Raw genomic sequence first — 14,254 nt, 5'->3', positions numbered from 1 at the left:
ATCTCTGCTTTGTGCTCTAGATGAAAGCAACCTGTCTTAATATCAAACCAATCATATTGTATTATATTAAACTAATCTTTAGCTTGTTATATTCTAAAATAACATGGAGTCATCTAGCAGTTGTTCACAGGCATTGCAGTGAAGACTTTTTATTGCCATGAATTATTTACATGAATTCTATTGATATATGTTGTGTCAAAATGCATTAGCAGCATGTTGCGTGTTAATGTAAGTGCGAATTTTAGCGTTCAGGTCTCATAGGGCCTGATGTTAATGAGACAGCAGAATGGATATGCGGGAACCGCATGCCAAAGCACTAACATTAAATAGCTGCACTCTAATAAGATAAATACAGTAATTAAGTTATGAGTGTGTTGCATCCACACACAAATACGCAGCCAGAGGACATACATGAAAAGTGTTTGTGTGGGAGAAACAGTGGGATAGCTTGTCCTTTCTCCTCTATTCATTCACATTTAGCATAATGCATGCTTGTTCATACATAACTTCTTTACTGGTGTACACATATCATTTTTTCCCTGTTTTTTTCTGAACAACCTGCAGTATACAGGGTTTCAGGATACTTGACAGAGAGATGTCATTTTCCCTATCAGGCCAGTGCCGCATTATTCCACATCCTATATCTGATGATTATGTACAGTGTTTGAATTCAAATGTTGTTGTTGAACATTTACTTTCAAAACCATAGGCATTAATCCCACTGTTTGTTGATATATCATCTTCCACTTTTCTGTAAAGTCTTTCAACTTGATGTTGGAATATAGCTCTATGAATTTGCTCCCAATCAGATGCAAGAGCATCAGTGAGGTCAGACATTGATGTTGGGTGATAGGGTCTGGATCACAGTCAGCATCCAGTTCATCCCAAAGATGGTCAATTGGGTTCAGGTCTGGACTCTGTGCAGACCATTCAAGTTCTTTCGCAACAGATGCAGTACATTATTTCTTTATGGACCTCGCTTTGTCATGGACCACATAATTTATTTATGCACCGCTGCATTGTCATGCTAGAAGATAAGAGGGCTTTCCCAAAACTGTTACCACAAAGTTGGAAGTGCACAATTCTTTTGAATGCCAGTGTATGCTGCAGAATTAAAGGGATAGTTCACCCAAAAATGAAAATGCTGTCATTGTTAACGCAACCCTGGGTTGTTATAACATATACAACTTTTTCCTCGCCTCTGCCTCCTATCTCTGGCAGAATATGATGGTTCCGAGTACAACTTCTTCGGACTGCCAGACGGGGCTTACTCCAAAGAGATACATTACATTTCTGTTTTATATTCATCACATAAATGTCATTTTAAAAGTCTGCGTGGCTTCCTGATAGAACAACAGTTCACACAGCCCCCTCGCGACATTGGGGTGTTCAATTGAAAGCTCATTTTGTTTAAAAACAGGTTCGCCACAGCGATAGCAACAACAGAACACAACACAGCTTCACACAAAACAGTGAACAGAACTTTCTAAACATGTCTGAAGAGTTTGTAATCAAAGAATTTATGCAGCTCTATGCCCAGCCTTATTTCTTCATGTTTGTACCAGTGCCAGTTCACAGTGGACGGAGTTACCAGCTCAAAATAGAAAACAAGCGATCGATAGAATGTACCATCGCTCGTCACTGCTTGTTAGGACAAAAACCTTTCATTGCGTGTCATTTGCATCAGGTTAGAAAATAAGTTGACTCTGGCTGCCTGTAGCCTCCTCTATGTTTCTGTTTGATTTCGAGCACTCCGTTAAAAAAAAAAATAAGGGTGGGCATAGAAATACATTCTTTGACTACAAACTCTTCAGACATATTTAGTAAGTTCTGTTCTCTGTTTTGTGGCAGAACTATTTTTAAACAAAATGAGTTTTCTCACATATGTCATGTGAGGGCTGCATGAACTGTTGCTCTTGTGCCCTATCATGAACAAGTATCAAGATCAACTGTCATTGAAGATTTTCACGAAATAATTCAATAGAGTTCAGTTTGTTTCTCACCAAGCTTTTGAAGCTTGAACATTTAGTCACCATAAACTGCCACTGTATGACATCACTGAGCACAATTGTTTTTCACAATTTCTCCCTTTGTGTTAAGAAGTTATATATAGGGTTATATCAACACAGCGGTGAGTAAACAATGACTGAATTTTTATTTTTGGGTGAACTAAATGTGACAACCGCCAAAGGAAGGGACGGAAACAGGTGTCAGCTTAAGGGGTAAGCTTTTTATTTCTCTTGTTTACTATACACAATAACGGTGTTGTGGGGTTTTTTCCTTGGACGGGTTGTCGGGGCTCCCATGCTCCGTCACTGCTGCCCTTTTATGCCGCTCTCCTCATGTTACTGAAATTAGACACAGGTGTTAGTCATCATTTTAGCTCAGGTGTGAGCGCCCTTACCGCTTTTCTCTCCCGGACGGGCGCTTGACCACGCCCCCGCTGCCACACTAATCCTTTAAGATTTGTCTTCACTGAAATTAATGGAATAGCTAAATTTGTTAATTAAAAGAGGGTGCCAACAAACTTCTGCCCATATATTGTATTTAATAAAACCGCACCTGGAACACCCAATGGTTGATCCTGCTTTGGCTTAGTTTGGAGCTATTTTAATTTGTGGAGAAAAAATAGACAAAATAACTGGCCATATTGTGTAATTTATATAGTAATTTATATTAACCTCTTGTTTTGTCATTTTTCTATTTAGAACAGCAGAATTATACTCAAGTGAAATTGCTTTGTACAGTATATTATCTCTAAACACAATATGTTCAAATAGCTATGTATCATAATTGTGACAAGATAAGTAAGAATCGGAACTAACAGACACAAATCCCTATTGTTGAGCTCTGGAATAAGCCATTAACTCCATAGCAGGCGAGCATGAGTGGTGTTTCTCATACATGACTCTGTGTTCAATGCTTCCTTTTTCATTTAATTCCAAACATCTTTTTTTACAAGTCAGAAGTTTGCATACACCTTAGCCAAATACATTCAAACTAATTTTTTCACAATTTTTGACATGTGTTTTTCCTGACCTAAGACAGAGTTTTCCCTGTCTTAGTTCAGTTAGGATCACTACTTTATTTTAAGAATGTGAATTGTCAGAATAATAGTAGATAGAATTATATATTTCAGATTTTATTTCTTTCATCACATTCCCAGTGGGTCAGAAGATTACATACACTTTGTTAATGTTTGGTAGGATTGCCTTTAAATTGTTTAACTGGGGTCAAACATTTTGGGTAGCCTTCCACAATTTTGGCACATTCCTCCAGACAGAACTGGTGTAACTGAGTCAGGTTTTTAGGCCTCCTTGCTCGGTCAGGGCTTTGTGATTGCCACTACAATACCTTGACTTTGTTGTCCTTAAGCCATTTTGCCTCAACTTTGGAGGTATGCTTGGGGTCATTGTCAATTTTGAAGACCCATTTGTGACCGAGCTTTAACTTCATGGCAGATGTCTTGAGATGTTGCTTCAATGTATCCACGTAATTTCCCTTCCTCATGATACCATCTATTTTGTGAAGTGCACCAGTCCCTCCTGCAGCAAAGCACCCCCACAACATGATGCTGCTTCACGGTTGTGATGGTGTTCTTCAGCTTGCAAGCCTCACCCTTTTTCCTCCAAATATATGTAATGATGGTCATTATGGCTAAACTGTTAAATTTTATTTCATCAGTTCAGAGGACATTTCTCCAGAAAGTAAGATTGTTGTCCCCATGTGCACTTTTAAACTGTAGTCTGGCTTTTTTATGGTGGTTTTGGAGCATTGGCTTCTTCCTTGCTGAGCAGCCTTTCAGGTTATGGCGATATAGGACTTGTTTTACTGTGGATATAGATACTTGTCTACCTGTTTCCTCCAGCATCTTTACAAGACCTTTGCTGTTGTTCTGGGATTAATTTGCACTTTTCTCACCAAACTGCGTTCATCTCTAGGAGACAGAATGTGTCTCCTTCCTGAGCGGTATGATGGCTGCATGGTCCCATGGGGTTTATACTTGTGTACTATTGTTTGTACAGATGAACGTTATATCTTCAGGTGTTTGGAAATTGCTCCCAATGATGAACCAGACTTGTGGAGGTCCTCAATTTTTTTCTGAGTCTTGGCTGTTTTCTTTTAATTTTCCCATGATGTCAAGCAAAGAGGCACTGAGTTTGAATGTTGGCCTTAAAATAAATCCACAGGCACACCTCCAATTCAGTACAACTCCAATCAGAAGCTAATTCGCTAATTGTCTAAAGGCTTGACATGTATGTACTTTTCTGACCCACTGGAATTGTGATATAGTCAATTAAAAGTGAAACAATCTGTCTTTAAACAATTGTTGGAAAAATTGCTAGTGTCATGCACAAAGTAGATTACATTTACATTTACATTTATGCATTTGGCAGACGCTTTTATACAAAGCGACTTACAGTGCACTTATTGCAGGGACAATCCCCCCGGAGCCACCTGGAGTTAAGTGCCTTGCTCAAGGACACAATGGTGGTGGCTGTGGGGATCGAACCAGTGACCTTCTGATTAACAGTTATGTGCTTTAGCCCACTATGCCACCACCACTCTAGATGTCCTCTAGAAATAGATGTCCTAAATGCCAAAACTATAGTTTACTAATATTAAATGTGTGGAGTGGTTAAAAAACAGTTTTACGGACTTCAATCTAAGTGTATATAAACTTCTGAATTCAACTGTATGTTTATGTCTGTGGGAAAGAGAGGGAGTGCTCTAAGAACAAGTAGATGTGGGTGGTGTTGTGATGTGTCCGAGTGGACGATGGAAAGTATGGTACTGTGCTAAAAGGACTAAAAATTACTCAAAAGAACTCTGTGTGTGCATGGGTTTTTGCAGGTGTCTAGCCTGTCTGTGGTCAAAGAGCTGTCTGTCATGTTACATCTATGTTCTTTTTTCAGCCATTTAATCTTGTCTGTATGTGTTGCTTTCTCTGTGTACTCTCAATAAACTTAAAAAGTTTTATCAAAACAATTTGCCTTCAGAATCTAGTAAACCAAAGTTCTCAGTTTGTTTGGGGAAACAGTGTTCTCCTAGGGTCGGTGGCAATCAGTGACTTGGCAACATAGCGTTTGTTTGTTGGACTTTATTTAGAAACTAGAGGAAATATTGAAGCGCTGGCGGGCAGTGAATCATCAGCCCCTGCAAAAGTGCTGAGTAACAAGGTGTAGACTGAATGAAAGAGGAGAATGTGCTGGACAGATCTGTGGATTTAGATAAGGCATGGATGGCTGAATCACTCCTATTTTTTGCAACTCTTTTAGATGTATTCACTGTGTGCCTTCTGGAAACAGACTTTCCCACAACATCTGAACATCTGTCATTTTGTGTTAGTGTTAAATTCTAGTTTATGAATGCATTGCATTACATCAATGGCTTCTTATATATGCATCCAAGACAAAAGAAATGATGCTTTATTCATTTTAGTTTCATTTTGTATTTTGTTGATACATTTGTTTGTTCATTCATCCATTAGTTCGTTTATTCATTACTTCCGTCATTTGTTTGATAGGTCCTTCATTTGTTGATTGGTGATTGGTTTGTTCATTCAGTTGTTCATTCATATGTTTTTGTTTTTCAATGCTTCTTTTTCCTTCATTCATTCATTGGTTTCTTCATTCAGTTGTGTTAATTCATTCATTCCTTAATTCATTAGTTTCATTTATTCATTCATTCATTCATTGTCCTTTAAAAAAAATACAAAATACCACCAATATCTTTCCCTCACTTTATATTTCTTTCTTTTCTTGTAAGAAAGTGTTCTTTGTATTTTTCTCTCTTACAGGGCCTGCGATTATGTTATGTAAGTAACACTATGACTGGAATGAGTGCTACCTAAAGTACTGTGTAGGACTCTATAAAGCTCATATTCTCCCCTCTGTCTCGGAATGTACGGGAGAATATTTCACATAATGATCATTATGCGCAAATGTGTGGGGTTTAAAATGTGCTAATCTAGATCAGATCACGTCCCTGTATGTGGAGAGTGTGTATACACCGATCAACCACAAGATTACATTATTTTGTGTAGGTCCCCCTCGTGCCGCCAAAACAACGCCAACCCGCATCTCAGAATAGCATTCTGACATGCTATTTTTCTCATGACAATTGTACAGAGTTACCTTAGTCTTTGTCAGTTCGAACCAGTTTGGCCATTCTCTGTTGACCTTTCTCATCAACAAGACATTTCCATCCAGAGAAGGGGGGGGAGGTTGTTGGCTCCTTTCTGAGTAAATTCTAGAGACTAAAATACCAGGAGATCAGCAGTTGCAGATATACTCAAACCAGCCCATCTGGCACCAAAAATCATCCATGCAATTATCTAATCAGCCAATCATGTGGCAGCAGTGCAGTGTATAAAATCATGCAGATAAGGGTCAGGAGCTTCAGTTAATGTTCACATCAACCATCAGGATTAGAAATGTGGACCGTGGCATGATTGCTGGTGCCAGATGGGCTGATTTAAATATTTCTGTAACTGCTGATCTCCTGGGATTTTCTTTTTTTTCCTTTTTCTCCATATTTAGCATGCCCAATTCCCAATGTGCTTTTAAGTCCTCGTGGTCGTGTGTGTGTGTGTGTGTGTGTGTGTGGTTATAGACGTATTCTGATGTGTGTGATTGTGCATCCTGTGTCCACGACCTCTGCTCGCTTTGACATTGATACTGTGTGCTGAAGCTGTGTACTGTGGTGATCGGCTGGGCGGCAGTGGGTTTGAGACACAAGCACACATGAAAATTACCTTCTATGTGTTCAGAAAATGGGTAAGGGTCGCAGGACTCAGTCACTGGTCCAGAAATTATGCATGTTAACTGAACATCTCTACTGACACGCTCTGGTCCATACAGCAATTTAGGAACTCCCCAGAGTACACACACACACACACACACATACATTACTCAGGCTGTTTCCTAGATAAACGAGATTTGTTAACAATGATCACACATTGATATCTTTCTATACCCTCCCCTCTCTCTCTCTCTCTCTCTCTCTCTCTCTCTCTCTCTCTATCTATCTATCTCTCAGATTTGGGAAGAAAAAAGAAGAGAAGAGCAAGACGGAGACAAAAGTTAATGCACAGAAGCAGATGTCAGAAATTCTAAGTGAGGAAGAGTTGGAGAGGATGAAGGAAGAGAGAGAAAGGTGGGATTCATGTATTAAAACATGTCATTACATTATCACAAAATAATGGCTCTGTTTCAAAACCTATTGAGCTGCCTTGCTGTCTACTGCCTACACAGGCAACCCTAACTGAATGTATTACCTTAAATGTCCTCTGTACAACTATAAAACAACTTTGGCTAATTTCTGCTAACATGATGCTATTTTTTTTAAAGACATCCAAAGATTTGCCGTCCGAACTTGAGTAAATATGATAAATGAGTCAATACACCATAACATTTGGACTTTACCCTCAAACTTTAAGCCGTTACCATGTTGTTCTTTAGAATGACAAATGTAATATAATGTCAGATTGGCCCGCCGAGAAAAATATTATAAAAAATATTAATAGCAACAGTCTTGAGCACAAAATAGGTATCATTTTAACACTTAGAAGCTGTACTTTACAATGCATGTAGGCATTAAAACCAAAACTGAAAAAATGCTTTGAATTTGTTTTTTTTAATTATGCATTCATAATTTTTGTAAAAGGTTAAACAATATTTTCAAATAGCCATGTATCGTGGCATTGAAATCTCGAAAAAAGTAGAATACAAGCAGCCTATTTATTTCACTCACAGACAAAAGTATAGGGAGTAATAACTAAGTATATGTAGTTGTAAACAGGTGTTGCTTATTAGTCACGTTTTCCCTTAAAAATTCCCAAAAAATAAACAAAATATAAAATACCAATAGAGGAGGGCACTCCCACTCAACATAATCAAATGCATAGATCATTAGATAATCCACACAAAGCACAATGTGCATAGAGCACATAATGTGCTATCTGGCTAAAAATATGTTTGCTTTCCTGAATCAGATGACTTCAATGGAAATTATGTAATATGTTGTCCAGCATCATGGAACGCTAAACCAATCTTATTAAGATTCAGATTGCTACAAACAGAGGTGAAAGTTATCCAAATATGGGTAGAGAGGATTGTTCACTCTAATTGCTTATGGTCACCAGTGGATGGCACCAAGTACATGACACAGACTCAATGATGGTTCAAATGACACAGAATGGATATATAATGGCAAATAAAAAAAAAATAAGAAAAACTAAAATTTTTGCATCATGTTTGTGTGTGTGTGTGTGTGTGTGTGTGTGTGTGTGTGTGTGTGTGTGTGTGTGTGTGTGTGTGTGTGTGTGTGTGTGTGTGTGTGGTTATTCCAGCATAATTTATCTAAATCATTAAAAAAAATTTGAAAAGTTTTCTTTAAAATGATACCCAAATGTTTTTTTGTTTTGTTTGGTTTTTGGTAGCTATAATCCTTTAATTTTGGGCATGCCACTGAAACAGGAAGTCTTTTTAAAACACCTTCAGAGATTAAAGCAATAACCTTCAGAGCTTTTTTCTTTAATTTGTTACTTCACTAGTTCATTTTAAATGGTCCTGCAGTGTAGCAAATTAATTTTTAAAGGTACAAATAGTATTTCTAGTTGTATGTCAATTACTATGAGGTCATAAAAGCTGCATGCATAAACTAGGAAAGGCATGTCAAAGGCATGTACAAAAATTAGGAAAGGCATGTCACACCACAACAGTATTTCATGTCAGCTACCTGTTACACCTTTTGTGTTAGTTTTAAGTTGTATAGTCATTGGACATTCGGTTTCTTCTGCCTGCACTCTCTGGAGGCGACAATCTTACACAGATATCATTAGCACAATTAGTTAAAAGAGTATATAACTATATCATAAGGGTCTAAAACATTGTTGACACAGAGGCACTCTTCAAAGGTTCTGATCACCCAGTGTGCATATTGTGACAATGACCTGGTGAATGTACATTTTCCATTACATGTCACTGATTTAAAAAGAGCAGTCATTAGTGGTGAGATTATCTGAATAATGACGTACTGCTCCTTTAATCTGTTGTATGTTTAGTCATTTGTGAGTATAGCATTTTTACGGCAAGTTTTACAAATTTGAATAGTGTGTGTGGTATCAGTTAATTAATGGCTTAAATATACTAGATACTAAAGTAAATTAAATATACTAATATACTAAATATTAGAATTCATAAATATACTCTATTTATATGAAGGAAAGTTATTCAACACAAGGAGACAAAGTTAACGCTCATAATAGATAAATCATTGTCATATGTGTCATTTACATGGAAAGAGCGAGAAAGAGAGAGGAATCTAGTTCTATTTCATTCTCTCCGGTAGTCTTTTCAGCTTTGTATGGTCCATTATTAAGATGACACACAGGACTAAATATCTCTTCCTCTCTGTATGTGCATTATATATATATTGTACCCACAGGCAGGTGTAATGGATGTATTTAGCTGAGATGCAGGGATGTTTTTTTTTACAGTCATTATTTTGTGAAGTGTTTGCTGAGGATTATTTGGTCTTGGAATCATGTGAAGTGTGAGCTGGAACCATGCTGTTCTTCTCCATATGCTCCACGGTGGCATTTGTTCAGAGAGAGACTTTATTGACTGAGCCTGTTGTAGCTCCTGAGAGGGACAGAAAAGGAAAGGAGAGAGAAGGAAAATCAGCTGGCTATGTCCGAAAGGTCTTTCTTGACCTTTCCAGTTTATTGTATTTTTTGGAGTTGTCCTTGAAAGTGTAAATACGATGCAAGTTTAAGTTCTTTCAGTTGTGTTTTCAGGTGTGGATATAGTACTTGAATGGTTTACTATTTATATTCTCGTTGGCAATCTCGTATCAATCTTATTGATATTTTCTGTGTTAAAGAATAGTGTGTGATTTCAATACTTTCCCTAAACACATTTTAGTATGCAGATACAACTATAAGTAAGCCATTCATATTATTTTCTCCAGAACTTATAAACATTGTGGCTCTGTGGCATTATCAAAACATTGCTTTGTTTATCTAAGTATCCTGACCAGGGTGATGTAGCAACATTAGCTCAACCAATAGTGTGAGTTTGTGGCAGGACTATATGTTGGTCCGGCCTATGTAAGATGGGGAATATACAGAAAACCTGTTTGAAAACCAGCATTATTTGTGTAGTTCTGTTCAGTTTCACTGGTGGCCCAGAAATCAAACGCTTTACCTTTAAAATATGTTGAGTCTGTCAGGTTGTTGTGCTGCGTTTACTTGGCTAGCCCAGACACATACTTTATGCCAGTATGAAAGAGAAAGAATATTGTAGAATAGAATAGAAGCCTTTATTATTGTCACACATTATACATAATAATTTTTTGCATATATACAGTGAAATTCTTTTTTTTCACATATCCCAGCTAAGCTGAGGTCAGAGTGCAGGGTCAGCCATGATACGGCACCCCTGGAGCATAGGGTCAAGGGCCTTGCTCAAGGGTCCAAGAGTGGCATCTTGGCAGTAAAAGCTAAGTGCCCCATTGAGAATGCTTTGAACATTGAGAATGCAACGTGTATATGCGTTGAGTTATGAATTGCGGTCTGACACATTTTGGAATGCAGCCATGCACAAAAATGAGCTTGCATAGCTAGAAGCGTTTGTGTACTCGCGTAGAGTATGTTTCGGGCATTAGTTTTTGTTCCCATTCTTCCTCTCTCTCCACATATCCTATTACTATGTACTATGTATGTCTAAAAAGAAGTGGCAAACAGCCAAAATATAAAATAAAAAAAGTGGCACGCATGATGTGCCACATGCATTTATATCCAGCATCAATAAACATTTATTTAAAGGGCCACTAAGTGATTTTCAATGTTAAAAAAGTTTTATATCAAAAGTGCTTTTGGCAAATATGTTTAAAAAATATGTACGCTAACGTGAAATCTTCAGTAATTTTTTCACAAGAGTGGTCCCTCCTCATAGTGGCAGCTATGATAAGATCTTTTGCATTGGCATGATGCTCCATGCACAGTAGGGGGTGCCAGTTGATGTCCAAGACGATGGTCATATCAGCCAGCATAACATAAAGAAACAAATATGTAATGCACTTTTAACAGTTTTCTTGCATGATCTTTTCCGTGTAACAGAATTGAGGCCAAGCACACGGAGCTGCGGGACCGGCAGGTTCGAGATTGCTTTGCTTCACCTGACGTAGAGGATGATGATCTGGACCCGAACTACGCCCGTATCAACAACTTCAGGCAGCGCGGATCACCTTCCCATCCCGCATATGGGAATGGCTGCCCCTCCCCACAAAGACCCCCAGTGTCACACAGCCGAGAGCTATCCACAGAGGACCCTCTGGATGGCCTCTACGCTAAAGTCAACAAACAACGAAACCCTCCACCACCTGCAGCAGACAGGTAAGAGGCCTCACACATTCGCCGTCTTCAAATTTACACACGTGAAGGTGTTTCCAATATAACACGTTTACCCAAGCGGGCTTGGGATTCTATGGATTGACAAATGATTAGCATGTAAAAGAGCTTAATAAAATTTTTTCTCAGTCCTCATCTCTTTACCCAGTGTCTAAAGATCACAGACATGGGATGCAATAGTTGTTTTGATCAGTGTGAACAAATTGGCAATATTACTAAATGTAACTGTATATATCAAAGTATAGCTGTTTTATCAAATTACTGCATGACCGACAAGTCTGGCATCATTTCAAAACCAGCTTCATATTAGTAAACACCTGATTTTCAAACAAAAGACTCAAAATTAAAAGACGTCTATGTGCACATACCTGTGACCATACATCTGTTGAATTATGCCGTTTGAATTTGTCTAGTTGAGTCTGCCTTACAACACCCTTTATGACAAGTTCTTCCTTGTCTTCACTTGTTCCAGACAACTCATGCTCAACATTTTCACATTAATCCATGTTTCTTTATCACTCTCACATGTGAATAACATAAAGCAGACCTATCCATAGATCCATCTACCGCTGTATAATCTGTATAGCAAAATTGACCAGTTGACACATTTCTGCCATTGCAAATATTTACCTCATTGATCTCTGCCTGCATCACATTTGTCTAATGATGGACTTCACTCTTGAAATGGAATACATAGACTGTAATTGAATTGCCAACAAAAGCCTTCATCAGCCATTTAACAAAGGACCATGCATCAGTGTGAACTTCTGCAGTTAATCTAGGATGAACTTCAAAAGACATTAGTCATTAATCTTAAAGTTCATATAGCAAAGTATCATGTGTTAAAGTTCATAAACACTGGACCTTAACACTTACTTAGTTTACAAATTTTAAACCATGACTTGCACTGCACATAAATACATTTTATTCTCCCAAGGTTATTTTTCTCCATTAACCAACGTCTTATGGAGTTTTGTGTTCCTTGCCACAGTCACCTTATTTTTTATAGAAATCATATTTAATCAAACTACACAATGATCACTCTAAGACTTTATAATGTCTAATCAACAAATTGTGTGACAGCAATGTAGTGCTTAAAATCATGAAAATACAGGTCAGGAGCTTCAGTTAATGTTCACATCAACCATAAGAATGGGGGAAAACTTGATCTCAGTGATTTTAACCTTGGCATGATTGTTGGTGCCAAACGAGCTGGTTTTAGGAGTTCTGTAACTGCTGATCTCTGGGATATTCACACACAAAAGCCTCTAGATTTTTCTTAGAATGGTGTCAAAAACAATAAACATCCAATGAGCGGCAGTTCTGCAGATGGATACGCCTTGTTGATGAGAGAAGTCAATGGAGAATGGCCAGACTGCTTTGTGCTGACAGAAAGGTGACTGTGACTCAGATAACCACTCCGTACAATTATAATGAGCAGAATATCATCTCAGAATACACAACATGCCAAACCTTGAGGCGGATGGGCTACAACAGCAGAAGACCACGTCAGGCACTTTATTAGGACAATAGCATTCTTATTGAAGTGCTCAGTGACCGTATATCATTAAACCAATAACAGATAACAGATTTTAAAATAAGTTACACGTTACATTTCTATTTTATTTTTTAAAATGCTCCTGAAAATCTATTCTCTAAAAAAGTAACAATGTAATGTAATTGGCTATTAGGGAGTAATGCAATAATTTTATGTGATTAAACCCCCTATGGGAGAGGGGAGAAAACACACCAACTGTCTTTCTCATCGAGTCAGTTTTACGCTGCTTTAATCAGGTAACGGCATGTTGTAATTCACAAAATGCACAAATATATTAAACACTTTTGTAAGCTCATAATACAATGAAAAATACACACAGATGATTTTATATCTAAAATATTCTATTTTCGTGACCGTGCGAAGCGCTACCCACAACGACTTGCACTACGTCTTATTTTAGTGAGATTGCTAATTCTAAGCTCAATTTTTGTGCCAGCGCAAGTGGCTGTGGGTGAGAGTGAGAGTGTTTGCACTATCTGTGGGTGCATGCATGCAAACTGAGGGTGCCTTGAATGTAAATGAAGTGGAGGAAAATACAATTTGTTATTATCCCAAGAAATAGTTAATTGTGCTAAGACATTTGAGAAGGACATCTAATCTCAGCACAATGTTAAACTCTCTAGAGGTCATAGTTTATTTTTTATTGATAATTATTATTACTGTTATTACTATATTTACAATTATATTCATGATCTAATTTATATTGGGGTTTTTTCCAACTGTCTTGATATTTTTTGTCTTGATCATGATCTTTTAAGCAAAAGGTTGGAGGGGGTAAAATTTTTGGATTTTGAATAATTTTATAATATTGTAATATAATATTCATATTTTCATGTTGTTTGTATTTGGAAATATTTTTTATAAAAATTTTTCATGTTTCAATTAATTCATAAAATTTTTCAAAATAAAAATTGGCCAGTAGAAGTGAAGGGCATGCAAAAATCCATCGATCCGCAGCCTAACCTGGAAGGCCGATACATCACTGTGCATATTAGCCGTGATTTGTGTGTCGGTAGATGAAAGTGTAATACTTCCATTTTCTATAATTTAACGGAGCCTACATCCAAATCCTGACGAGAACCACATTTCCCATGCATATAAAAGCAGCCTGTCACTGTCAAAGAAATAAGCCTGACATTCAACAAGGACGCATTTAATGCACAAAAGAACATAAGTACATATTTATATTCTTCATTGCATACAGTCCATTTACACTACCAACTACTTATATATTTGCTGTCTTTGTTTATTTTGCTGGTGCTTGACAGGGCAGGACTATA

The 14,254-nt window shown here is 37.5% G+C and overlaps 1 protein-coding gene across 2 annotated transcripts in view; it reads left to right on the top strand.

Moving 5' to 3' along the window:
* The window catches only part of pard3bb (par-3 family cell polarity regulator beta b), a 463,809-nt gene that overhangs the window by 356,644 nt on the left and 92,911 nt on the right, over positions 1–14,254 (top strand). For both annotated transcript variants that reach the window (XM_052143015.1, XM_052143016.1), the window contains 2 exons: positions 7,042–7,158; positions 11,126–11,401. In XM_052143015.1, coding sequence (XP_051998975.1) covers positions 7,042–7,158; positions 11,126–11,401 — 393 coding nt within the window. The remainder of the gene's footprint in view (positions 1–7,041; positions 7,159–11,125; positions 11,402–14,254) is intronic.

The sequence above is a fragment of the Xyrauchen texanus genome, chromosome 14 (genome assembly GCF_025860055.1).
Source record: "Xyrauchen texanus isolate HMW12.3.18 chromosome 14, RBS_HiC_50CHRs, whole genome shotgun sequence".
NCBI classification, from domain to species: Eukaryota; Metazoa; Chordata; class Actinopteri; order Cypriniformes; family Catostomidae; genus Xyrauchen; species Xyrauchen texanus.
Note: the sequence above shows the minus strand (reverse complement) of the source record. Positions and strands in the feature narration are given on the sequence as shown.